Genomic DNA, 26897 nt, shown 5'->3' with positions numbered 1-26897 from the left:
TTCATCGTTGTATTTTTAACATGTGAAGTTTGGATGTGGGGCTCATTGGCTAGAGGACTATTTGTGAAAGTTCACCATAAATCAACCAATTAATTGATCAATCAATCATAATTAAAAGAACAATAACAGACTGAATGGCTGTTTATGGCCTGCACTGTGGCAGGTCTTTCACAAAACTGGCCCGAACAGACTTCTTAACCTCAAGAACTGAACTCAAGACCTGATTACTTTGCTTATTTCACTATATCACTCTAAGCGTGAATGAGAGGAGCATTGAACTACTTTTTGTACAGCATTAAAACCTGTATGAACCTTTTAGGTTTTACAAAGATCATCCTTCACCATAAGCTCTGTATGACTTATCTGAATGTGTTGCATTTTTATTTAATGATTATACCACAGACTGCAAGTCAAACTGCAAGACTGCTACATTGTAAAAAGTGGTGACTTGCAATTGTTACCTTAAGGAGCTATTTCTACTTAACTGAGTCCTAAAAAATTAGTATTGTCGGTGTAACTTAATGTAGTCATGTTGATCCAGTAGTTAAAAAAAAAAAAAAAAAAAAAAAAAAAAAAATAAATATATATATATATATATATATATATATATATATATATATATATATATAAAGCAATTTTCTTTTGGTTATTTCTTACTAAAATGTATTCTTTCCCTAGCCCCTACGTTGAGTAAAACTAAAAACAACTGCCTTTTTAACCTTTAAAAGTTGTAGAATAGATGGATTATATAAAAGCATTTGGTTAGTTATTTTTGTAATGATAAATTAGACTACTGACCAAAAATGACTATTGAGAGAAAAATACCATCGACAATTACCATAAATTTAAATAGGATCCAAAACAAAGCAAGACACATCCAATAAGACAAAACTCACTAAATCAGTTACCAAGCAATTTAGAATAATTTCACCTCATTCTTTTATCAATAAACATATGAACCACTATTAAGGAGAATATAAAATGTAATTAATAAAAAAAGGTGAAAAAAAAGAATAAATACATAGTAAGATAAGTTATAAGAATGATACGAACAGAATGCAGAATATAGCTTATTATTATAATGATTGTTTTATAAAATAAATATTTTATTATTATAAAATGATTATCATTAATAATAATAATAATAATAATAATAATAATAAGAAGAAGAAGAAGAAGAAGAAGAAGAAGAAGAAGAAAAATAATCTATATATATATAATGTGTTAATACTATTCATATTAATATTAGTAATAATTATTATTACTATGTATAATTATTATTATTATTAATTATAATAATAAATATAATAATATATTGTTGCCGTTGTTATTTAATATTATATAACAATAATTGTATAATATATTACCTTAAAATTTTACAGTTATGTTTTATTTTATTTCATGCTTTATGAAACCAGCACTTACCTGCAGCTAGACAAACTGGCAGTAGCAATCTGAATATGAGTCCGCACACCACCTCCGAGGCCATTATATCACACTAGAACTGAGATCAGACTGGTGAATTCAGAAATCTGCTTTCAGTTCACTTCAAGTCCAGTCTTTCCCAAGAGTGTGAGCACAGGACATGGTCCTCTCCGGCCATATGCAGCTTTATTTCAGGGGGAAAGTTCAGTCTTGAATCCTCATGATAAGGAGAATTTTAAAGTCCAGATAATCCCAATGATCTGTTGCACAGGTTCCTCAGATCCTCTCTGACATGTCCTGGTAAAGTTTCATCCCAAATAGGAGTTTGCATGCCAGGTTTCTCTTCTTACCTGTTGACAGGAGAGATCATGCTGCTACCTGCAGAAACAAACAGCTTCAGACGCCCAACATAACATCAACAAGTTGCAAATGCACGCGTCCCAAGTTTGCCGAAATTCCTCAAAACTGTGTGGAAAGACATATCCTAATCCTTGGCTTTCGTAAACTCTAGGTACAGTTGCGAAAACGAAGAAAGCAGAGAGGTTTTTCTCCGTTTTGGATCAGTTTTACTCACACTTTTACACAGCGCCAGCTGTGCGCGTCCTCGCATCTGGACACACTTTTCCTCCTCCTCAATATACAGGCTGAAGGACCACCCTGCAAAACTGACAAATGACTCCACCATTCAGGGGTCCAGCGCAGGTCGGAGAAAGGGGCGGATGCCGCTCCTCCTCTGGCCGCATACGGTGCGCTCCACTGGGTCAGGTATATAACTCAAAGACCACTAATGCTCTCCATAATGCTCATATGAAATAACTCTCATATGAACATACAGGGTCTGGGAATTAATGGAGGAACTCTATGAGAATGAATGACTTTAGTTTACAGTTTCATAATATTCCTTATATATATATATATATATATATATATATATATATATATATATATATATTTGTTTTCATGTTAACAAAATATTTTACAGTTGCTATTATCATTTATACTAGAGTATACTACTGTATACCAAAGGACTCTGTTTCTAATTAGTGGCTGCAGCGCCACCTGTTGCCTGTCAAACAGTCCAGTAGCACGAATACATTTCAGCATATACAGTAATAAGGACTCCTCTGTTGGTTTTAATTGGTTTAAGCACTGCACTATTAGTTTTGATGCCTGTCAGTCAGTATGCTTCACTGTAAAACCTCTTTGTATTGCGTTAATTACTAAATAACCAAATAGTTTTTGGTAAACACGTTTTAAACTTGTAAGAAATAGGCCTACTTAATTCAGTTGTGTTTGATGGAAGCCAAATATCAAGCTTAAGGTAATGCTGGAACAAATGTGTATCCAGTTATAAGTTTAATTTGAGATATGCATTACATAAATAGTTGTGAAATCAGATTAATTAGTCAGAATTGTTTGTAAAATATAACATTGTTTGTTTTGGGAGATGCTGTTCCTCTTTTTGCTCCCAAATTTAGAAACTAAATTATGCATATTTTTATTTTATGCATAATAATATTTTCCCCAAAGACAATCATTAGGTCACTGAACATGGTTAATTAGGAATGACTAAATAATTACTGGACATCAATCAGTTTAATGTATGCCTTTTATTTTTCATACCAGACAGATGAATGTTGTCCTGATACACAGGGAAGTTCACAGCAGGAAAAACTAATAAAAAGTCCCAGAGGAAAACAAAATCAAATGTGTATTTGTATTACAACTGTTGTTTGTACTGTAATCATCCATTATTGGAAAAACATACAAAAGTAAAACATGTTAAAACTGCAGTGTGTGCCTGTAATTGAAAGTACAACCTTTATAAAATCACTAGGCTTTTTTTATGTTTACTTCATTAATTGCATTTGGTCGGATGTAGCTATTCTTTGAGAAATTACCACAGTAAAACTAAACACGTCTACTGCTGTACTGTACATGATCATAGAATTGTGATTACCATGAACAAACCAGTTTTGTCTTTCTTTTTTTATAACTGTACATATGTACTTTTCTTTAAAAAACAAAACAAAACTAGTACCTAACCTTAAAGGGATAGTTCACTCAAAATAAAAATGTTGTCATAATTTATCTCACAGTCAAAAAAGCAACATCTCCTTTATTGTTCCACAGAAGAAAGAAAGTCACACGGTTGGTACAACACAAGGGTGAGTAAATGATAACAGAATTAAATTTTTGATGAACTGTCCCTTTAACTGACAACTTCCATTACAAAGAAAATACTTCCCAAGTAATTATCTAATTAGCTGCATGTATTTCATTACCATAATATTTCTACATAATTTCAACTTCCTTGACCATACGGCATACTTAGCATTTAAATTGATTAACTAAAATTAAATATACACCTATTAAAGACCTACTTCAGTTCATAACCTGTTGCTTTTCTTTGACCTTACAGTTGTGCTCACAAGTTTGCATACCCTGGCAGAAATTGTGAAATTTTGGCATTGATTTTGAAAATATCACTGATCATGCAAAAAAACTGTCTTTTATTTAAGGATAGTGATCATATGAAGCCATTTATTTTCACATAGTTGTCTGGCTCCTTTTTAAATCATAATGAGAACAGAAATCACACAAGTGGCTCTGATCAAAAGTTTACATACCCTTGAAAGTTTGGCCTTGTTACAGACACACAAGGTGACACACACAGGTTTAAATGGCAATTAAAGGTTAATTTCCCACACCTGTGGCTTTTTAAATTGAAATTAGTGTCTGTGTATAAATAGTCAATGAGTTTGTTAGCTCTCACGTGGATGCACTGAGCAGGCTAGATACTGAGCCATGGGGAGCAGAAAAGGACTGTCAAAAGACCTGCGTAACAAGGTAATGGAACTTTATAAAGATGGAAAAGGATATAAAAAGATATCCAAAGCCTTGAAAATGCCAGCCAGTACTGTTCAATCACTTATTAAGAAGTGGAAAATTCGGGGATCTCTTGATACCAAGCCAAGGTCAGGTAGAACAAGAAAGATTTCAGCCACAACTGGCAGAAGAATTGTTTGGGATACAAAGAAAAACCCACAGGTAACCTCAGGAGAAATACAGGCTGCTCTGGAAAAAGACAATGTGATTGTTTCAAGGAGAACAATACTTGTTGACCCCTCTCCAAACATAGCGCTTATGGTTGTGACCATAAAGCTCTATTTTGGTCTCGTCACTCCAAATTACAGTGTGCCAGAAGATGTGAGGCGTGTCAAGGTGTTGTCGGGCATATTGTAACCGGGTTTTTTTGTGGCATTGGCACAGTAAAGGCTTCATTCTGGCAACTCGACCATGCAGCTCATTTTTGTTCAAGTATCGTCGTATTGTGCTCCTTGAAACAACCACATTGTCTTTTTCCAGAGTAGCCTGTATTCCTCCTGAGGTTACCTGTGGGTTTTTCTTTGTATCCCAAACAATTCTTCTGGCAGTTGTGGCTAAAATCTTTCTTGGTCTACCTGACCTTGGCTTGGTATCAAGAGATCCCCAAATTTTCCACTTCTTAATAAGTGATTGAACAGTACTGACTGGCATTTTCAAGGCTTTGGATATCTTTTTCTATCCTTTTCCATCTTTATAAAGTTCCATTACCTTGTTACGCAGGTCTTTTGACAGTTCTTTTCTGCTCCCCTTGGCTCAGTATTTAGCCTGCTCAGTGCATCCACGTGAGAGCTAACAAACTCATTGACTATTTATACACAGACACTAATTGCAATTTAAAAAGCCACAGGTGTGGGAAATTAACCTTTAATTGCCATTTAAACCTGTGTATGTCACCTTGTGTGTTTGTAACAAGGCCAAACATTCAAGGGTATGTAAACTTTTGATCAGGGCCATTTGGGTGATTTCTGTTATCATTATGATTTTAAAAGGAGCCAAACAACTATGTGATAATAAATGGCTTCATATGATCGCTATCCTTAAATAAAAAACAATGCCAAAATTTCACAATTCCTGTCACAGTATGCAAACTTTTGAGTACAACTGTATATTGATTTTCATTAACTGTATGTTTCTCCCTTGTTGTGGTGTGAAATCAAAGTTGTATTAAATTTGTATGGAAAATTAGTTGAATTTGGCATTATCAGTATCCTGCCATTTCAAGGCATCTAAAACTTGAGAATAGCATATTATAAATCCAGTTTTAAACAGGATGAAAATCTGCCTCCTATATTTTCATAATAAACTACTATGTAATTAAAAAATGGTTGTGGCTACAGTGATTACAACTTATCTTTATGTTTATCTAAAAATGAATTACTCAATAGTATGCCATGTGAGTTTGGGATGTGTCCAGTGACTGGAAAGCATACAAAAAAAAACTATAAAAAAAGTAAATGTTGCATTAAAAGGGCACTGCAAATGTGGCAGGATTGTGTGCTCTGAGGTAAACGGCTTAGGATGGGGTCAGAGGTCACGGCAGTGCTCAGGCCAGGGCGTTTGGGTCACTGTCATCACGCCCGTAGTTTATAGGCTGCAGCTGCTTTACGATATAGTCTGCTATCTCTCGTGTCCCAGCGGCCACAACTCGTCTGGACATGAGGTCAAGGGGGCACCCTAAGACACAAACCAAAAAAGCTATTAACATTGATGTAAGGCAAACTACACACATATTGCCAAATCTTCAAAATTGTATTTCATTTAAAAAAATTACTGCTGAACATTAAAGAAATTATATTTTCCCACATAATGCCCAAAGTAACAGAGGCGTAACCACCATAGACATCAGGGGATCACCATAGGGGTATGTGTTTCCTCTTAAAGTGATAGTTCACCCAAAAATAAAAATGCTCTTATCATTTATTCACCCTCATGCCATCCCAGATGTGTATGACTTTCTTTATTCTGCAGAACACAAATATTTTTAGAATAGTATTTCAGATCTGTAGTTCCATACAATGCAAGTAAATGGTGGCCAGAACTTTGCAGCTCAAACAAGCACATAAAGGCAGCATAAAAGTAATCCATAAGATTCCAGTGGTTAAATCCATGTCTTCAGAAGTGATATGATAGGTGTGGGTTAGAAACAGATCAATATTTAAGTCTTTTTTACTAAAAATCTCAACTTCCACTTTCAAAATGTGAAAGAATATGAAAGTGAAAATGGAGAATTATAGTAAAAAAGAGTTAAATATTGATCTGTTTCTAACCCACACCTATAATAATGCTTCAGAAGACATATTTAACCACTGTGAGTCGCATGGATTACTTTTATGCTGCCTTTATGTGCTTTTTTGAGCTGCAAAGTTCTGGCCACCATTCACTTGCATTGTATGGACTGAGCTGAGATATTCTTCTAAAAGTGTTTGTGACATATTATTTGAATTATATGTAAAATCATATACATTATTTACTGCATTATTCAGTATTCTTATGTTTTTTGCCAATATTTATTTATTATCTGCAAAAAATTATCACTGTGATTTTTCCAATAACATTGTTACACTATTGGGCTTGACAAGTCCAACATAAGTGGAAACATAATAAAATGATACTGATAAAAATGTAAGAGAAATTTACCTTTTCCTGAACCATGTGGTTAAAAAAGTATGTTACTCCCTTAAATATTCCTTAAATCCTCCTATTGGTCAAAATGAACTTTGATTTGATCACATTAATCCAAACAATAATATTTAATAACCATTATAAAGTTCATACATCCAGCCATGACAATGTTTGCTGAGATATTGCCCTATTCCTCCAATTTTCATTCAAATCACTTTTATTTGACTTTTCTTTCTGGCAAAGTTATCTGTATATCTGCCAAGCTGTTGGTGTCAAAATTATATTGTTTGAGCCAGTACAATCCTCACACAAATGTATGATGACAATCTGGACATGATTACAATAGCACTGCTGTGCACAGCACAGGATGAGATGGATAACACAGAAAATCAAAGGCAATGAGGAAGTCTTTGGCTTTATTAACAGTTTTTACATGGCACAGATACTTCTCCCGGGTCCTCTCATCAACACTACATCTCTCTCTGTCTGATCACATGATCATGACCTCACTGGCCTCCCCAACAAAGCCTCTTTGTGTAGACTCACACACAGGCATGCCATGAAACCATCCCACCACAGAACACAAACACATGCATATTATGCACACACATATTTAGATACACTTCACAAAAAAATTCAGCACCCACCTGAGATATTTAGATCAAAAATAAAGCATACTAGAAACTAAAAGAACACACTGATCTAATATGAATAAACATAAGGTAATGGATTTATAGAGTGCAGTGGATTTGTCAAAACTAACTTAAATTAATATGATTAAATATTAAAATAGCACAATACTCTTATAGGTAAACATCAAATATATCATACATTAAATTTAGTACCATATAATTGCTCATACTTATAGTCAGGTATTTGAAAAACCAAAACCTAAGACGTGAACTTAATGGATGAATTTAAATGGACATGAATGATATCTCCAATCATGCTGATTGTTGAGGAGACGTGCTCTTACTTTACTTAGTGATTAAACTTGTGATTTTTGATCAAATGGGCAAAGAAAAAAAATCTCATCTCTGTAACGAATGGTTGCTGAGATGAGACGGGAGACGCTGGATCTAAATGCAGGCTTTTAATGAAGATGATAATAGTGAAACAAACAAACATGAACTCATAAAGCAACAAACAAGAACTCACAAGGGATTGCAAAAACTGAAAGGAATTTATACAAACAAAAGCTAAACGCGTGAATTGAAAACAGGTGAGAACAATGAGGAACAGATGGCAGTGATGAGGGCAGTGCATGTTGGGAAACATAGTCCGGGGGAAACACTTCAAAATAAGAGTCCTAGGAAACACGAGGGAGACAGAATGTGACATAACCCCCCCCCCTTTAAGGGGCGACTCCTGGTGCCCCAAAGATGGCTTAGGAGGGCAGGAAGATACAGGTGAGAAAGGGGACCCGGAAGATGACCAGGTGGCCAGGGAGGAGACCTCAGGGTAAGGATTGGGTCCGGAGGTCTGGTGGGGGGGGGGCGCCTCAGGGTAGAGACTGGGTCCGGAGGTCTGGGAGGGGGCCTCAGGGCAGGGACTGGGTCAGGAGGCCTGGGGGGCGGCCACAGGACCGTGACTGGGTCAGGTGGCCTGGGGGGCGGCCACAGGACCGGGACTGGGTCAGGAGGCCTGGGGGGCGGCCTCAGGGTAGAGACTGGGTCCGGAGGTCTGGGAGGGGGCCTCAGGGCAGGGACTGGGTCAGGAGGCCTGGGGGGCTGCCACAGGACCGGGACTGGGTCAGGAGGCCTGGGGGGCGGTCACAGGACCGGGACTGGGTCAGGAGGCCTGGGGGGTGGCCACAGGACCGGGACTGGGTCAGGAGGCCTGGGGGGCGGCCACAGGACCGGGACTGGGTCAGGAGGCCTGGGGGGTGGCCACAGGACCGGGACTGGGTCAGGAGGCCTGGGGGGTGGCCACAGGACCGGGACTGGGTCAGGAGGCCTGGGGGGCGGCCACAGGACGGGGACTGGGTCAGGAGGCCTGGGGGGCGGCCACAGGACGGAGACTGGGTCAGGAGGCCTGGGGGGCGGCCACAGGACCGAGACTGGGTCGGGAGGCCTGGGGGGTGGCCACAGGTGCGTGACTGGGTCAGGAGGCCTGGGGGGCGGCCACAGGGCCGGGACTGGGTCAGGCAGTGGAGCCGCTGGAGGAGGGGCGGCGGAGCCACTGTAAGAGGAGTCTCTGGGGGAGCAGGCGGAGCAGCTGGAAGAGTAGTCTCTGGGAAAGTGGGCGGAGCAGCTGGAAGAGTAGTCTCTGGGAAAGTGGGCGGAAGACTCTGAGGGCGGAGCCAGGAGAGGCTCGACGAAGGCAGGCAGAGCCAGGAGAGGCCTGATGAGACCTGGCAGCGACTGGGGAACAACCTCTGTGGTCGTGAGCACTGGCAGCGACTGGGGAGAAGGTGTCCTTTTCCTTCCGGACAGCTGGGAGCGTAGTCAAGGGAGCGCGACGGCCACAGGAATTGGCTCTGGGACAGTTAAGGCTACAGGCGTGGGTGCTGGCTCATTGGACATGGAGGGCTTGGAGCAAGGAGCCGTGGAGGGCTTGGCGCAAGGAGCCAAAGATGCAGGCTTTGGCCCGGGGTTCCCGCCATAATCCACTGTGTAATGGGAACCGCAAAGTTCCAGAGCCTTCTCCACATATTCACAGAATGTCCAGTGAGGATCAGCTGGAGGCATCAGTTCCTTCAATTCACTATTCAGACCGGTCCACAAGAAAACCACCAGGGAGCGGTCTGGATAGTGCATTAAATTCGCTAGTTCCAAAACTCACGAACGTGATCCTCAACTGGACTGTCCCCTTACTTAAGAAGCAGAATTCTGACAGCTGCTAGATCCATGTGGGTCAGTTCTTCTGTAAAGAATGATTGCTGAGATGAGACGGGAGATGCTGGATCTAAATGCAGGCTTTTAATGAAGATGATAATAGTGAAACAAACAAACATGAACTTATAAAGCAACAAACAAGAACTCACAAAGGAATGCAAAAACTGAAGGGAATTTATACAAATAAAAGCTAATGGGTGAATTGAAAACAGGTGAGAACAATGAGGAACAGATGGCAGTGATGAGGGCAGTGCATGATGGGAAACGTAGTCTGGGGGAAACACTTCAAAATAAGAGTCCTAGGAAACACGAGGGAGACAGACTGTGACAATATCTATGAACCAGCAAATTGAAGAGACTTCAGGGTGGGCTCTTGGATCTTTAAGTAACCATCTATCAAAAACCTATAGAACACCCTAGCAACCACATAGCAACAACTCAAAACACTACCTAGCAATCACCTAGCAATGCCCTAGCAACCACCGACAACACCCTACACAAACGAAGATTTTTCGTGGTGGCGTAGTGGGCTAAATCACAGAACTGCTAAGCAGAAGGTTGCTGGTTCAATCCCCACAGCCACCACCATTGTGTCCTTGAGCACGGAGCACTTAACTCCAGGTTGCTCCGGGGGCTTTGTCCCTGTAATAGCTGCACTGTAAGTCGCTTTGAAATAAAAGCGTCGGCACAAATGCACAAATGTAAATGTATTTCAGCTCTGTAGGTCCATGCAATGCAAGTGAATGGTAAACAAAACTTTGAAGCTCAAAAAAGCATATAAAGTCAGCATAAAAGTAATCCATATGACTCCAGTGGTTAAATCCATGTCTTCAGAAGCGATATAATAGGTGTGGGTAAGATCAATATTTAAGTCTTTTTTTACTAGAAATTCTCCTCCCTGCCCAGTAGGTGGCGATATGCACAAATAATATGAATCGCCAAAAACAAAAGAAGAAGAATGTTTAAGTGAAAGTGGAAATTTATGGTAAAAAAGGACTTAAATATTGATCTGTTTCTAACTCACACCTATCATATCACTTCTGAAGACATGGACTTAACCGCTAGAGTCGTATGGATTATTTTTATGCTGCCTTTACATGCTTTTTGGAGCTTCAAAGTTCTGGCCACCATTCACTTGCATTGTATGGACCTACAGAGCTGAAATATTTTTCCAAAAATCTTCGTTTGTGGTCAGCACAAGAAAGAAAGTCATACATATCTGGGATGGCATGAGGGTGAGTAAATGATGAGAGAATTTTCCTTTTTGGGTGAACTGTTCCTTTAATAACAGATCAGACTGTATAGGCAATAGCATCAGAACTGTTTAGTGTTTTTTAACTTACAGATCATAGCCCTATTCATATGAATTAAGATATTTATGTAATATTTTACAATTATTTTAATGTTGTAATACATTTCTATTTAAGATATTTTTATGCATTCAAGCATTGAGCATGTTCTCTGCTATATTAACATCATACAGCTAGTGTTACTGTAAAAGGTAACCGTAGCTCTGCTCTATTTTTTTTTACCAAACATATACACAACCTTAATGTGACTGGGATTTTAGTAACACTACATAAATATACTAAACTATGCATGAAATATTGTGTAAATATTTAGATTTTCACCATGCACACCGCTAATCGTATTTTTTATTTTTTTTAATTTTATCAACTCAAATAATTAAGTTTAATGTTGCCTTCTGGTTTAACATTAACAATGGAATTATCAAGCATCAACTACCATAAACTAAGCTAAGCCCTCATTGTTTAAAATCTTAGATTATCAATTAAATATATCCTGATAACAATCATAATAGCAATAGTGACCAAATATGGTTCTAAGTACATTTTACCATGATCCAGAACCGTTTTTCTGGACATCCATACATATATTTACCCATAAATGGCGAGCATGGAACTGACCTGTAGTGTCGATAACACAGCCTCCTGCCTCCCTGATGATGACTGCGGCCGCTGCAATGTCCCAGCAGTGCAGGCCATACTGGTAATAGGCCTCAGCCGCCCCACTGGCTATATGACAGAGTGCTAGTGTAGAGCTGCCAATGATCCTCACTCTGTGGGTGAAAGGTGAATTCATGACTTTTTCTGTATATCAAAGTTTGGAAATACAGTTATTCTGAAAATAGTACACGTCATATCTGAATGGCCAATTACTGTACAGAACCGACATTCTCCCTAATAAAGCCACAATCATGCTGAACTTACCCATGAGTAGGCGTGCTCAATAGTTTCTTCATATTTCCTAAAAAGATATCTATTGTGGCCGGATCTCTCTTTGCCCCAATCTCGGTCAAAATGAGGGCCTTGGACACATCTGACACAAAGAATAAAAAATGCATTGCATTATTAAACCAATATGGTACGAGAGGCAGTGCTATATACTGAATATTGGCACAGCTAAAGGGTGCTGTTAGACACGATGCACAGCACAGTGACTGTAACGCCTTCAGCCGTGACTGTATTGACAATATTGTATCGAGTTTTATAAAAGCAATTAGGCACTGAGTGCCATATTGCATTGATAAAACAATTACTAGATTATAAAAACATTGTGACGAAGAGGGGTAATCAGCCGAGGAGAGGGATAAATGAGGCAGTTCCTCTCCTTGGCTGATTAGCCCGATTGGGGGCCGGGCGTGCGTAGTCACGGCCCCGCCCTCCTCCTCATCACAAAAATATTAGGGAACACTGGAATATTATGAACATGCAGACTGATCGCACTGTGAATTGGGTGACAGTAGGACAAAAGTTTGGCTGCTGAAATCGATCTCTGCTTACCGAAATTCAAATCACTGCCACCAGTGGCTGAAGCTGGAAATGTTGTTGAACGTACAGGCAAGTGTGCACACTAGTTTCTGTGTGAAATGGCCACAGAGTGGCGCCAAAAGCGAGTTGTATTATTAGTAGTAAATGACGTAATACAGTCATCAGGAATGCATGTTTTATTAACCATATACCCTAAACCAAACCCCAACCCTAAACCTAAGCATCAGAGGAGTAAAAATGTGTTTTCAGAGTGAAAATGCATCCTCTGAATCACGCTCACCATTGTTTATGTGAACACGATTACTTCCTGGTTCCCACATGACCATAACTCGTGTCCCGGAAGTTGATGACACAATGTGCTATCACTAGCACTTGAGGGATACGGGATACTAGAGGGATGTCTGATACGGGATGGCGCTTGTCAGTAATTTGGCAGAATTGGGTCGATTTCAATGTACATTATCATTCAAAATCAACTTGTCGATTTCCCGTGTGATCATGTTGGAACGTGTTTTGCATCACAGCTGTTACTATATTGTGCATTTTAATAGGGCTATATTGACCAGTCAGTATCCAGGATGGAACTATCAATTTTATAATGGAAAACAGTGGTCGTTTGGCAATAAGTTGATTAGCATTTATTGAAAAAAGCAAGACATTAAAAAAATTACTGTGCATTAAAAAAAAACTGACCTTTTTCTTTCGAAACTTGTAGCCGAACCCCATTGCAAAACGCTCCGTGTCCTTTCCTGGCTGTATACAACGTCCCATCAAAACAGTGGAAGATGACCCCAATCTCAAGCTGAAGGGCAAAAAATGATGGAGTCTAATGGAGTCTAATGGAGAATGTTTATCAGATTTTTTGTAAGTGCCTTACCTCTTTCCTTACTGCAAAGCCGATGCTTACTGCCACCATTGGGAAACTGAAAATAAAGCATTGTGTTTTGGGAATGGAATAATATATTTCTGGATGATTGAAACACAACATAAGTAATCAAGGGAAGATGCTTAATGTACCTGTGCACAAAGTTACATGTCCCATCAATTGGATCTATTATCCATGTTGGGCTGTCTGTTAGTTCACACTTCTCCCCAGCCGCAGATGACTCCTCTCCGATAAACCTAGCACAAAATGGATCATATACTTCTGTGTCAACATGGGGGAAAAGAATGTTAAAACATTAAAGAAGCTTTGTGCTGTGCCCTTTAATGGAAATCTAAAAAATCTATTATGGGATATCAACCCTTACAAAAAAATACTATGACAGTATCATGGTACAGTTAAAGTATCAGATGGTATTTTCATGGTACTTTACTTTTATATAACATTTTACTGATTGATTACCATGTAGTGATGGTGTCAGATGATAACGGCTTTTATAGATCCCATAGTACCAGTGTTGGGTAAGTTACTCAAAACAGCAAATTGATTACAAATACCTAATTACTTCTCTAAAGTTGTAATCATATTACTTTACTGATTACTTCATGGAAATAGCAATCGCATGACTAATTACTTTACTTTTAAAACATTTTTTAAAAAGTAACAGAATAGTTTTAGTTTCTTCACTCATAGAATCAAAAACTATGTCTAAATTATTATATTAATGTCTATATATTTCTATAAGATCGCATCCTAGTAACGCCCCTGGTACATATGAACATACTTAACCTTGTGCGACCCCCACGTCCACATATGTGGACATTGTATTTTGGCTTCATTATATGCAATGCATAATTTAAATTAATTTAAACCGACTGAATAATGTTCACAAGACTCTAGACTGTCATTTAAGGGCTAAACTTCTGACACACCGAGTCACCGGACACAACAACATGACACTGATTTCCATGAAGCGCTTCTACGGATGAGAGCCAACAAAAGTGACTCTGGTAAGAAACCTCTAAGCTTTTTCATTGAAACCTGTTTGGCTGTAAAGAGTAGCATCTCTAATTTGGTTTAATATGGCGCTTTAAAAATTCATTATTTTTTCATACGTCAGCCTGCTGATAAACCTGATGTCCACATACGTGGATTTTGGGACATTATTCCCTCAAAAGTTGAAAAAACATGTTAGCTATTTTGAATAACCTTCAACATTAACACATCTGTGGGTAATGGGTAATGGTTTGCTTCATTTTAATATACATTTTGTTATATTTTATTTTGTTATCACTGTTTAATATCGTTCTATTTATGAAAATGAGTAAATGCATTCCTATATTTACTGTGCATTTTCACATTGAGAATCAATGGGTTCATCCAAAAGCTAAACTATTTTGATTTCAGAGGCTTTATATGGAGTTAGGATGAAAATAAGGTGCTTTTCGAACTGTTCTGAGACCAGTACAGACAGACAGTTCACTGGAGGTTAAGTCATTCACTAAATAGGGAGCAAGGGAGCAAGGGGACATCCTTTAGCTCTATATGCAGCTAAGTGCATTCACTCCTAAAATCCAACCAAAAGTTCAGTTTTTGGCTGCAGATGATGTTTGGACCACTCAACATGTTTGGCAGACATGGGACAATTGTAATCAGTACGTAGATTCAGAATTTATAATGTATAATTTTATTTTAACATGGTTGGCAGTGATTGATGATGCAGGCCATTACTTTGAATCAGAATTCATTATGCTAATTTCTAAAGTAATATCTGTAACGTCTCAAAAACATGAATAACCAACACTCCTGGAAACATAATAAACAATTTGATAAAAAAAAAAAAATAAATAAATAAATAAAAAACTTTGTCCCGCTGTCCACATATGTGGACATCAATTTTTAGGATTTTTTTTGTTGTTGTTTTTTTGGCATGTTTATAGGTGCTAATATTTACAAATCAAAAAGGGAAATGGAAAATGCACACAGCAGTCACGGTCGGGTCTCAGGAGGATATTGTTGTAATGTATTCTTCAAAAATAATCTTATTTTAGAAATATATGTGACCCAAGTAATGTACTTAAAAGTAAACATTAACTTAACCTACAAGATAATTGAAAGTCAGTAACTGTAATCTGATTACAAGAATTTAAAATGTAATTATATTACAGTAACTAATTACTTTGTAATCATATTACACCCAACACTGCATAGTACTGAAATGCATGTGCTTTTTACATGGTACTCCAAGGAACTTCAAAAAATACCATGGTATTACCATAGTACAGTCTGAAAAATCATGGTTTGACCATCACTTAACAAAAAGTACCATTGTTTTCTTGAAAGTTCCTTGGAATACCATGTAAATACCTCTGCACATGAATGTCTGTACCATGGTATTTATCAAAGTACCATGGTATTACTATCTGATACCACCACAGTACTTTTTTGTATTATAAACATTCAGAAGTCTCCTCGGTTACAAGAGGATAGCTTGACTGAATGAGGTGTACAGTAGTGGGTTGGACGGGTAAGACTTGTTTACAAACAAGTAAAGCAGATAATCTGAAGGCACTAATCTTGTCTGTATCGGTAAGCTTCGTGAGGTGTGTTTGGGTGAGATCGCAGCAGGTTGTACCTGTGTGAGGGGTATCTCTCCCTGAGTGTGGAGATTATGAGCTCTTCCACTTGATGGTCTGCTTCTGTCACCAGGTCTGTGGGGGTGCTCTTGCTGCTCACACGCTTCTCCTGCTTCACCGCTGACTGAACCACCTAACAGAAACAGCACAATGCAGATCCACAGTTCTCTATCACAACACTGGTTTAGAATACTGTTTTTACACCAGCAAAAAAGTACTGTGGTATTAAAAATGTTATGCCAAGATATTCTTCAAAGCACTTCGGTGCCATGTAAACACAATGGTATATGAATATGGTATTTATTCAGTATGGTATTACTTTAAGGTACCACCACAGTACTTTTTTTGCTATGGTTGACATACCACAATAAGTAAGGGAATTCATGGAATTACCATGGTACATGTCCATCAATATATGACAACACATTTTCAAATATGGTAATACCATGTTACTTTTGGTACTGTTATGGATCTGTTATGGATCACTGTGCCATGACACCACCATATGACTTTTTTGTAAGGGTTTATATCCCGTACATCCCCTATATAGTATCCAAGTTACTTCAAGGAATACCATTATACATGTCCAATAGGAATTTCATTTTTTTGGATTTTCTCCCCTTTTCTCCACAATTTGGAATGCCCAATACCCAATATGCTCTAAGTCCTCGTGGTGGCGTAGTGATTCGCCTAAATCCAGATGGCAGAGGACGAATCTCAGTTGCCTCCACATCTGAGACCATCAATCCGTGCATCTTATCACGTGGCTTGTTGAGCACGTTACCGCAGAGACCTAGTGCGTGTGGAGGCTTCACGCTATTCTCAGCAGCATCCACACACAACTCACCATGTGCCCCACTGAGAGCGAGAACCACATTGTAGCGACCACGAGGAGGTTACCCCAACGTGACTCTACCCACCCTAGCAACCGGGCCAATTGGTTGACTGGAGTCACTAAGCACGCCCTGGATTCAAACTTGCGACTCCAGATGTGGTAGTCAGCGTCTTTACTTGCTGAGCTACCCAGGCCCCATTTTAGCCTATTTTTATGATTTACACATTTCATTTCATTGCAAAATTCCACCAAATTGAATTGTGTAGTCAAGTCAAGTCATTTTTATTTGTATAGCGCCTTTCACAACACACATCATTTCAAAGCAGCTTTACAGAGAATCATGCATTAACAGAAAATTGAACTGTAATATCTATAATGTCTTAGAGTCATCATTGTGTAGTTTGATAAAATACGATTGTGAATTGTGTTTAAAAATAAGTAATTAAATAATAATTGTATCTAGAAACCCAGTGAGCAAGCCAAAGGTGACTGTGGCAAGGAACACAAAACTCCATAAGATGTTGACTAATGGAGACAAATAAATTTGGGAGAAACTAGACTCACTGTGGGGGCCAGTTCCCCTCTGGCTAACATCATGAATATAATGGCAATATTAGTTATTTATGTGCAGTGCAAGTCATGGTTTAAAATGATTAAACTAAGTAAGTGTTAAGGGCCAGTGTATAAACAAAGATTTTGTATGAACTGTAAGATTAATGACTAATGTCTTTGAAGTTAATCCTGGATTAACTGCAGTAGTTCACATAGAAGAAAATGTCCTTGTTAGTTGGCTGATGAAGGGTTTTGTTGGCAATTGTATTCCATTTCAAGAGTGTGGTCCATCATTAGACCGAGGTGATGCAGGCAGAGATCAGTTAGGTGAATCGCAGTTCAACCTGGCCGGTAATTTCTGTGAGGTCTATCCTACGTCCAAGGTTCAGGCTATGGCATATGATGTAATGTTTAATAAAATGTTATTTAAAAATTTCTTTTATTAAAGATTACTCAGTTCAATTGAATGGAATTTTGTTCTAAATTGAAATGCATAAAACTTCAAATTATTTTATTTTTTTATTGTACATCAAAGTATCATGGTATTACCATCTGAAACCATCACTGTACCATGGCACCACCACAGTACTTTTTTTTGTAAGGGTTTATATCCCATAGTAGAAGTATTCCAAGATACTTCAAATAATGTCCAAAATATTGTAAGAAATGGCAATAACTTGGTGCTTTTTGTTAGAGTGGAATAAGAATTTCATTATTAAACATTTATAAACATTATAGACTCAAACATATTTGAGTCTATCTTCAATTTGATGGATTTTTTTTTTTTTTTACAAAATTTAAATGCATAAATCTTCAAATTATTTTTTGGATGTTATTATTATATAAACAAAGTACTCTGTTGGTACCATGGTACAGTTTATATCACATAGTAGAAAGAAACATGCCAAAATATGGTCAAACAAATAGTAATAATGTGTTGCTTTTTGTAAGTGTGGCATATGAATTGTATTATAAACATAAACATTATATGAAATAGGGTGTCATTTTATTTACCTGAGTGTAATGTAGCTTTATTATAGCCAAAATGTTTGGGGGAAAAACAAACAAACAAACAAACAAACAAAAAACCAATCTGTGCCTTATATATAGTTATTAATATTTAGTTAAACACAAATTACTATTATTACTCCAAATACTTATTCACAGGCTACACTGTAGCCCACCCTGGTCTAGATGTTGTATGTGGCTTTTATCAGGGCAAACAGGCTATTTATAACAGTGACAACATGAAAAAGGTCAATGTTACAAACTATCTCATGCAAACCTTTCCTATAGAGTCAATATCAATACTGCTTTATATATAACCTCTATTACAGCACAGTAACACAGTCAAGACATGCACTTTAAGATTAACGCTGGTGTCTGATGTCAACATGTTGATACTACAAATAGTGATGATACTGTAATGAAGGATGTAAAATAGCGGTCGCTGATCATCGTATCCGTTTATTTATCATCTATATCTCAATCCTTTCACAGTGCAGCTCATCCTGTAATATTTCAGCATAACTGTTTGTCTCTGTCGCCATTATATTATTATAATGAAGGCTGGGGTTATGAATGAACAGAATAACATGGTTATCTCAGCGTGTCATTAATACCTGTCCGGCTCTGCGCGCGATCTGCACGGCCACATCCAAACACTCGCTCCAGTCCTCCATCACGAGACACGCGGCACTGTTAAAGCGCTTTTGATGTACACACGACGGATACGTTCATTCTGTCTCGCTTGCTGTACTGATGTCCGGTTTCCGTTCAGCGGCGGCGGGGTTTAGTCCGCATGTAATGGCCGGTGCGCGTTTATGAGGAGCGGAGCCGACTGCCTCGGCCTAGACGACACAGGACGACCTCTGATCAATTACACCAATCAAATCGATGAACGAGTGAACCCGTCTAGAAATCTCCACAAGACTTCCTGACACTATCAGTAATAGAACAGCATGAAATGATGATAAATGCAGTACCGTTGTGCACTATTTAGTAGACATGGTATCTTTAAGCAAATGCATTATTTGTTTTAATCTTATTTTTTAGATGTTCAAAGAGTATATACATATATATATATATATATTTGTCACCACGTTCTTTCAAATATGTTTTTAATAAATTAATAAAATCAGTTCACTATGCACGCTACTTAAAACAATAACATAGACTCGTCCAGCAGAGGGCGCCAATGCAAAGGAAATGTCTATGTGTTGCTCGCTTGTTTATATTTCTGTATACTGTATCTGGGTTATTGACAAAAACGGTTGTCCGAGGTGATAAAAAATGAGAAATCTTAAAAAAAAAAAAAAAAAAATCTTCACATTTAAAACACGTGTCTAGTTTGTAGAAATGTAAAAATTGTGTCTGGTTTTTTTTGTAATAAATAAAACATTAGCAATAAAAAATTATTTAATTTAAATTATTTAATGTCTTTTGTCAAGTGGTGTAACCATCAATTAAAATGTATTAAACTAGGTCTATTTTCCTTGCATCTTGGATACACGTGAAGGGACACAACTTAATCATTCATTTAAAAAATGATTTTTTTAGGGATACCTGAACAAAATGCGCCTTTTCATAAAATAAAGAATAAAAATAACAATTCTAAATATTTTATAAAACAAAGAAACAAACAGTCAAGGGGGTCGAGGGTCTTCTCTGTTTGTATTTATTTATTTATTTGTCACATGACAACAGAGTGGCTACTTGCATGTTGGTTACACTACTTACACTATAAAATGTAAAACAATTATTATTATTATTATTATTGTACAGAAATAATAACAAAATATTATTCCAAACTACTTTTGGCAACATTTCTTTTTTCAAGAATGTACGCATTTAATTAGACGTTTATTATGCACAGTGAAAGTCATCATACCTTGTCAAAATCCTTATCATTTATCACATTACATCCTGAAAATATAAATTCAATCTAATCTTTTCCAGCTGTATTTACACATTATAACCCTCAACATCAAAGTGAAAATAACATGTAGAAAAATCTGAACAATTATTAAAAATTAACTCGTAAAATACCTGGTTTAGAAAAGTGATCAGCCCTCTAAGAGTAACCATTACAAACTTGCTCAGGAGCAACCAATCACCTTTCAGATCACATATCTGTCTAATTGACCCCCACCTGACATCAGTTGTTTTGATTTTGATTACTTCAGAATACAAACTGCTGTCCATGAGGATTCCATTACTAGTAGTGCATGGGGCTCTGGGATAATATTGTGGAAAGGCACAGGTTAGGAAAAGGGTACAAAAGATCCCTCGGTGTACTGTTCAGAGCATTATGAAGAAGTGGAAAGTGCATGGCACCACCAAAACCTTGCCTAGATTGGGCTGTCCCTCCAAACTGGATGACTGATCAGGGAAGCTATCAAGAGGTCAAAGGCAAATTTGAAGGATTAACAAGCCCTTATGACTGAGATTGATCGGTCTGTGTAATTTATAAAATTAGTAAATAAAGCTGGGGATTTTTAATTTATGTGTTTTGATTTAAGGCTATAAGACAAAAAAAAAAAAAAAAAAAAAAGTGTGTGTATATATATATATATATATATACACACACACACACTTTAACCTGCAAAAAATAAACAAAAATAAAATGTATTTTTAAAAATAACTTGGACAAAAAAAAGTGTTTAATCTTGAGAGTTAATCTCTCAGATGGTCCAAGAAATTCCGAATAACATAATAGAGTGTGGTTTTTTACATGAAAAAACTGAAAAACTGTCCCATGCTAACAGACAAATCAAAATAAGGACCAGAAAGCAGCTCCAGAAATTGCTATCAAAATTCCGAAGGCTTTTATTGTTGGACAAATGTTACTACTGCCACCCTGTGGTTGTTCAGAACCTTGTAACTCATTTGCAATCACATATTCTTAATTTTCTCACCACGGGCATCCAGCAGACATCAAAGTCCAAAAGTATGATTGATTCTTAAACCACAATTACTCCTGAATGGCACTGCTGTATGACAAACAACAACTGTACTTTGGAAATCCCTCATTGGCTTACAAGGACACAACCCTGTTTTACTGACAATTCCCATGTGCTGTAACTCTCAACAATTAATTGACATATTTAAATTGAGCTTTCAATGATTGGACTCCCAAATAATGATCAGGCGGAGACCGGCCGTCAAGTCAAATGTTTATTTACAGCACCAAGACAGTCACTTTGAAATGTGTTGGCATTAAAAATATTGTTTATAGTGACAAATCGATATACAGTTGTAACTCTAATAGGAGTTAAAGAATAAACACACAAAGACACATTTTCTTCACATACATGTGTAAATGGAAGTGTTATTGCTACGGACGTTTTTATCTAGGAATGACCAGAAAGGGCCACTACATACAAGGAGTCAAACAGACAGGAGCTGAAAAAAATAATAATTAAAAAAATGGCTTTTTAAACATTATATTGAAATACTCTTAAAACAAAATTTGTTTCATTTACATGTAATTCTATTTGCCCCCGCAACCCAGAAAGATAAACAAACATTAATTTGTACAAAGATTGCAAACGCATCCAGAGAAAACAAAAGGAATTGTTATCGTCAAAACAATGAAATAATATGATGCTGTTTAATTTATGACCCATACAGTCAAACATTTAAGCACGGCATCAAAAGGAAATTAAAAGAGCATAAAGGAGTACCACAGCAAGGCTTAATCTTCAGTAACTTAATGTAAATATAAAGCCGCACAAACATTAGAGAAATAGCAATGAAATAAGAACAACTAATAAGACAAACAAAACAAACAATAACATTTGGCTTACAAGTTCAAATCAAGAGGTGGGTGAAAAGAAAATACAAAAACAAAGGTCTCTTGTCTGAAGTGCGACATTAGTTGGAGCGTAGCAGCTACTGTAGCTGGCTGGGTGTAAATCAGTAGATGAATTCTCCAGGAACTTCCTGAAGGGCTGAGAAGGGTTCCTCAAACTTGAAGCGTTTGGAGATGGCCTTCTGGTCTGGGGTCAGGCTCTCTTTATCTGAGGACTGGCGGCACTGACCCAGGGTGTATGCTGCCATTACTATGAGCTCCTCCGTCACCTGACTGTTTTCCTGCTCTGCATCTTCATTGTGGCTGGATGTCCCGGGACTAACAGGCTCTGAGACACACTCTGAAGTGTACTCCTTTACTTCCTCCTCTTTCGACTGAAGCCACTGGTGTTTGAGGCAGTTTTCTGCTGTGGCACGGTTCCTGTGGACACAAAGTCAATCTAATAAATGTCTATAGCTAGATGGGTTATTTCTACAACGCAGCACATTTTCATATACACAATATGTGGGTGTTTCTTCAATTTCTAGACAGTAAAGACTTGTAAAAACATTTATATACTCACAATTGTTTTTGTTTTTTTTATAAACATGCATCACCGGAGATGTATTTTTTGTCAAATTTTTGTGAAAAGTCAGGACAATTTCCACAAACTTCCACATTTCCCCAAAACATCAGTGAGCCACCACCATACTTCACAGTGGGGATGGTATTCTTTTCACTATAGGCCTTGTTGACCCCTCTCCAAACATAGCGCTTATGGTTGTGACCATTTCTCCTTGAAACAATCACATTGTCTTTTTCCAGAGTAGCCTGTATTCCTCCTGAGGTTACCTGTGGGTTTTTCTTTGTATCCCTAACAATTCTTCTGGCAGTTGTGGCTAAAATCTTTCTTGGTCTACCTGACCTTGGCTTGGTATCAAGAGATCCCCAAATTTTCCACTTCTTAATAAGTGACTGAACAGTACTGACTGGCATTTTCAAGGCTTTGGATATCTTTTTATATCCTTTTCCATCTTTATAAAGTTCCATTACCTTGTCACGCAGGTCTTTTGACAGTCCTTTTCTGCTCCCCATGTCTCAGTATCTAGCCTGCTCAGTGCATCCACGTGAGAGCTAACAAACTCATTGACTATTTATACACAGACACTAATTGCAATTTAAAAAGCCACAGGTGTGGGAAATTAACCTTTAATTGCCATTTAAACCTGTGTATGTCACCTTGTGTGTCTGTAACAAGGCCAAACTTTCAAGGGTATGTCAACTTTTGATCAGGGCCACTTGGGTGATTTCTGTTCTCATTATAATTTGAAAAGGAGCCAAACAACTATGTGATAATAAATGGCTTCATATGATCACTATCCTTAAATAAAAGACAGTTTTTTTGCATAATCAGTCATATTTTCAAAATCAATGCCAAAACTTCACAAATTTCTGCCAGGGTATGCAAACTTTTGAGCACAACTGTATATAAACATCGTTATCGGGGAAAAAATATTTGGTGTGATGAAAATGACGCCACAGCTGTGGGACAGTTTTTTATTTTTTATCTTTTTTTATTTATAGAAATCATTTTCACACTATGAATATTTCACTCTTTGTTTAGATTATCATAGTTTTAAACATGTAATTTGCATTTTCATAGTTTAACCTCTTCAACTCTGGCCTGCAATTTTTCACACTCAAATTTAAAAGCTCAACATTTACACATACTGTGGACTAATTGCCAAAAAATTGTCTCATTTTTTCAGATATACTGAAACAGGTACTTAATAACAGGAATGAGCCAGGTGTGTTAAGAGAGGAGGATGTGTCGTTGTGTTTTTCTCTTACTCTGGTTCTTTGATGAGCAGGGACTTTATGAAGTGGATGGCAGCTCTGTCCAAGTGCTCAAGCTCTTCCTCTGTGTAGCTGACACTGATTTGAGAGATGTTGAGGAAGGTCTCCTGCTTATCATCGCCCAGGAACGGAGAGATGCCTGTCAGCATTACATAGGCGAGGACACCGATACTCCTATAAGAGAGAGAAAGAGGATCATGTACTGATACTGCTTCCTTAAAGACCAGTTACTATTGGAGCTTATGCAACATGACTATTTTTGGGTAATAAAAAGGGACTTTTCTTCAAGCAATACTGTTGATAAAGGACTTTAGAGTTACCAGAGAACAGTACAAATGTACTTGCGTAATATATCCTAGAGCTAAAACAATCAACACACTGACCAGTGTTGCAGTTATAGTCAACTGTGAATGAAGTGTTTGTTTAGGGGCAATCACACAATTGCATTTGAGGCAACAGGCTCGATCATAAACATGATAAAACTCATCATAAAACACCATAAACAGTATTTATGGTGAAAACGACCTCCAAGAGAGCATTTGAGGACCATCATGTGAAATGTTCAGGCTTGTGAATCTGGTAATCAGGGAAAATAACTCACCACATATCAGTCGCGGTGCTTATTGGCTCATAATTCAGGACTTCTGGTGCTACAATGATAAAAAAACAAATAAATGATCTACAACGTAGGAGGTCCTGCAAGTGCAGCCTTTATGATGCATGTAATATTTAATAAAATTCCATCCAAAACAGCATAAAAAAGTGTGAAATTTCAAGAGAAATGGTGACCGGGCATAGCACAAACTATCCTTTCCATTATTCATTAAAATAAACTTTTACCTAAAATTTTTATGTTGATTGAAACAATGATACATCAACTAACAATGTACATACTGATGTATGAATATAGTAAGGGACTGATGCTTACCCACATACTCAGGTGTGCCTATTATCTCTCTAATCTCCTGACTGCTGCTTACCAGCCTCGACAAGCCAAAATCCACAATCTTTATGTCCCCGAGAGGAGACTCGCTGGTGAGGAGGATATTCTGAGGCTGAAAAACAAAAATACTCACGTAAAACTGCCAAACAATACATAATATTGGTTTAAGAAACCTTAAGTATATTATTATAATAATGGTGTAACCATATAATTGTAGAGCTGATCTATTTTTGCCTACATAGATAAAATCATAATAAAAAAAAATAAAAACTGGCTACAGATGGTGGAAATTCTTTTGAAAGCACTCATGCACAAGCACAACCCTCTATAAGGGTTGGCCACACTAGATTTGTATCCGAAAGTACTTCACAGCTTCTGTTATGAATAAACATTCATAAAAAATAATAATAAATTAAAAATATTAAAATAAAACCATTTACTGCTTTGCGAAAAAAAAAAAAAAAAATGTTCTAATTAATTGAAGTTTGCAATAATTTTTACTTGTATTGATACAAACTGCCAAACAGACATTTCGAGTTTGATTTTAAGCCAAGAGGTTTTTGTGTTTAGAGCCTATTTAAGTCAAATGTCTTCTCACTATACAAATTTATAGGTTAGAATTTAGCAAACTTGAACTTTAGTACACAGCAAAAGCCAAAAATGCTATGTATATGCTTGTGTACCTCTCCTTCACGCCTCTTTGGCTCGACTTACTTTGAGGTCCAGGTGTACCACGTTGTTCCTGTGAAAAAAGGCCACTCCCTCTATAATCTGTCTCATAAGTCTCTTCACATCTTCCTCTTTGAAGGCCTCGTCTCTCTCAGCCACACACTGGTTAAAAATCTCCCCACCTGCGGCACTGAACAAGCACATAAACATAAACACTCATTAAGATGCCCAAGTCTCAGATCTTTACATTTAGATGGTAACAGAGTTAAGTGACACCTTCACATTCACATTTATTCATTTTGCAGAAGATTTTAAACAAAGCAGCATACAAATGGGAAATACAGCAAAAGTGATTCGTCATAAGGAGGCAATAACATGAGAAGTCTCATGAAGATTAGAAATGGTGGTGCATTAATAGGACTGGGTCAAGTGCTCACGAAAGAGAAGTGCATTTAGATGTTTCTTGAAAATACATAAAGAATAGGCTGCTTGGGTGGAGTTTGGAAGGTTGTGGAATGGTGGAAGTGAAAGTCGAGAAAGCAATTTTGTGCCTCTGTGAGATGGCACCACGAGGTGCCATTCACCCACCCATCGCAAGCTTCTGAAGAGCATAGACTTGAAGCAGTGAGTGTAGATGGGGGCACGGAGCCAGTGGCTGTTCTGTAAGTGGGCATCAGTGCCTTGAACTTGACACGAGCAACCAATGGCAGCCGGTGCAATTCGATGAAGAAAGGTGTGACGTGCTCTCTTGGGCTCGTTGAAAACCAAACTTGCTGCCGTGTTTTGGATTAATTGCATTGGTTTATCTGTACATGCAGGAAGTCCTTCCAGAAGAGCATTGCAGTAGTCCAGTGCAGAACTGCACAAACAATATTGGCCAATTTTCCCACTTGGACCACATGCTTTTGTCTATAAATATGCATGTTGTTTAGTGACACACCCTTGTACGTATCAACTTCAGCTTTAAATATAATAACAGCAAATGGACAACTGTTTAATCAGGAGTAATCATTGCATGTCCCAGGGCAATGCTGGATAACAGTGTGTGTCTTCCAATGGGATATTTTAAGCAGACCCCAGCAACACTAAGGCAAAGAGCTTACCAAATGACATTTCTAAAAATGTACAACCATGTGATTTTAACTACAGCACATTTAGAACAATG

The 26897-nt window shown here is 37.6% G+C and overlaps 3 protein-coding genes across 4 annotated transcripts in view; all 3 read right to left on the bottom strand.

Moving 5' to 3' along the window:
- Nucleotides 1–2003, bottom strand: part of LOC127431508 (piezo-type mechanosensitive ion channel component 2-like) — a 167758-nt gene extending 165755 nt beyond the window's left edge. Inside the window, exon 1 of the mRNA XM_051681948.1 lies at nucleotides 1426–2003. Within this exon, the coding sequence (XP_051537908.1) occupies nucleotides 1426–1489 (64 nt within the window). The 5' untranslated portion in view covers nucleotides 1490–2003. The remainder of the gene's footprint in view (nucleotides 1–1425) is intronic.
- A 3314-nt stretch (nucleotides 2004–5317) lies between these two features.
- Nucleotides 5318–19361, bottom strand: LOC127431514 (inositol monophosphatase 2-like). Of its 2 annotated transcripts, XM_051681954.1 has the most exons (9): nucleotides 19094–19361; nucleotides 18486–18500; nucleotides 16084–16217; nucleotides 13583–13687; nucleotides 13443–13488; nucleotides 13259–13367; nucleotides 12005–12113; nucleotides 11702–11853; nucleotides 5318–5988 (listed from the first exon to the last, which is right to left on the bottom strand). In XM_051681954.1, exons 1-9 carry the CDS (start codon nucleotides 19151–19153, stop codon nucleotides 5858–5860), a joined length of 861 nt encoding a protein of 286 aa, XP_051537914.1. In that variant the 5' UTR covers nucleotides 19154–19361; the 3' UTR covers nucleotides 5318–5857. The 2 variants fall into 2 exon arrangements, with proteins under 2 accessions (XP_051537914.1, XP_051537915.1); XM_051681955.1 differs by lacking the exon at nucleotides 18486–18500.
- A 2273-nt stretch (nucleotides 19362–21634) lies between these two features.
- The window catches only part of stk17a (serine/threonine kinase 17a), a 57603-nt gene continuing 52340 nt past the window's right edge, over nucleotides 21635–26897 (bottom strand). Inside the window, exons 3-7 of the mRNA XM_051681952.1 lie at nucleotides 25778–25922; nucleotides 25049–25175; nucleotides 24722–24770; nucleotides 24115–24294; nucleotides 21635–22704 (exon numbers count right to left, since the gene is read on the bottom strand). Coding sequence (XP_051537912.1) covers nucleotides 22389–22704; nucleotides 24115–24294; nucleotides 24722–24770; nucleotides 25049–25175; nucleotides 25778–25922 — 817 coding nt within the window. The 3' untranslated portion in view covers nucleotides 21635–22388. The remainder of the gene's footprint in view (nucleotides 22705–24114; nucleotides 24295–24721; nucleotides 24771–25048; nucleotides 25176–25777; nucleotides 25923–26897) is intronic.

Source organism: Myxocyprinus asiaticus, chromosome 41, assembly GCF_019703515.2.
Source record: "Myxocyprinus asiaticus isolate MX2 ecotype Aquarium Trade chromosome 41, UBuf_Myxa_2, whole genome shotgun sequence".
NCBI lineage: Eukaryota > Metazoa > Chordata > Actinopteri > Cypriniformes > Catostomidae > Myxocyprinus > Myxocyprinus asiaticus.
The sequence above is the reverse complement of the archived record's forward strand: the minus strand, read 5'-3'. Positions and strand labels throughout refer to the sequence as shown.

Coding starts and splice junctions, on each gene's coding strand:
- LOC127431514 (XM_051681954.1), bottom strand. CDS start 19,153: ATGGAGGACTGGAGCGAGTGTTTGGATGTGGCCGTGCAGATCGCGCGC. Junction 12,114..13,258: donor ACAAGTTTCGAAAGAAAAAG/GTCAGTTTTTTT, acceptor TCTTTGTGTCAG/ATGTGTCCAAGGCCCTCATT. Junction 11,854..12,004: donor TTGAGCACGCCTACTCATGG/GTAAGTTCAGCA, acceptor TTTCACCCACAG/AGTGAGGATCATTGGCAGCT.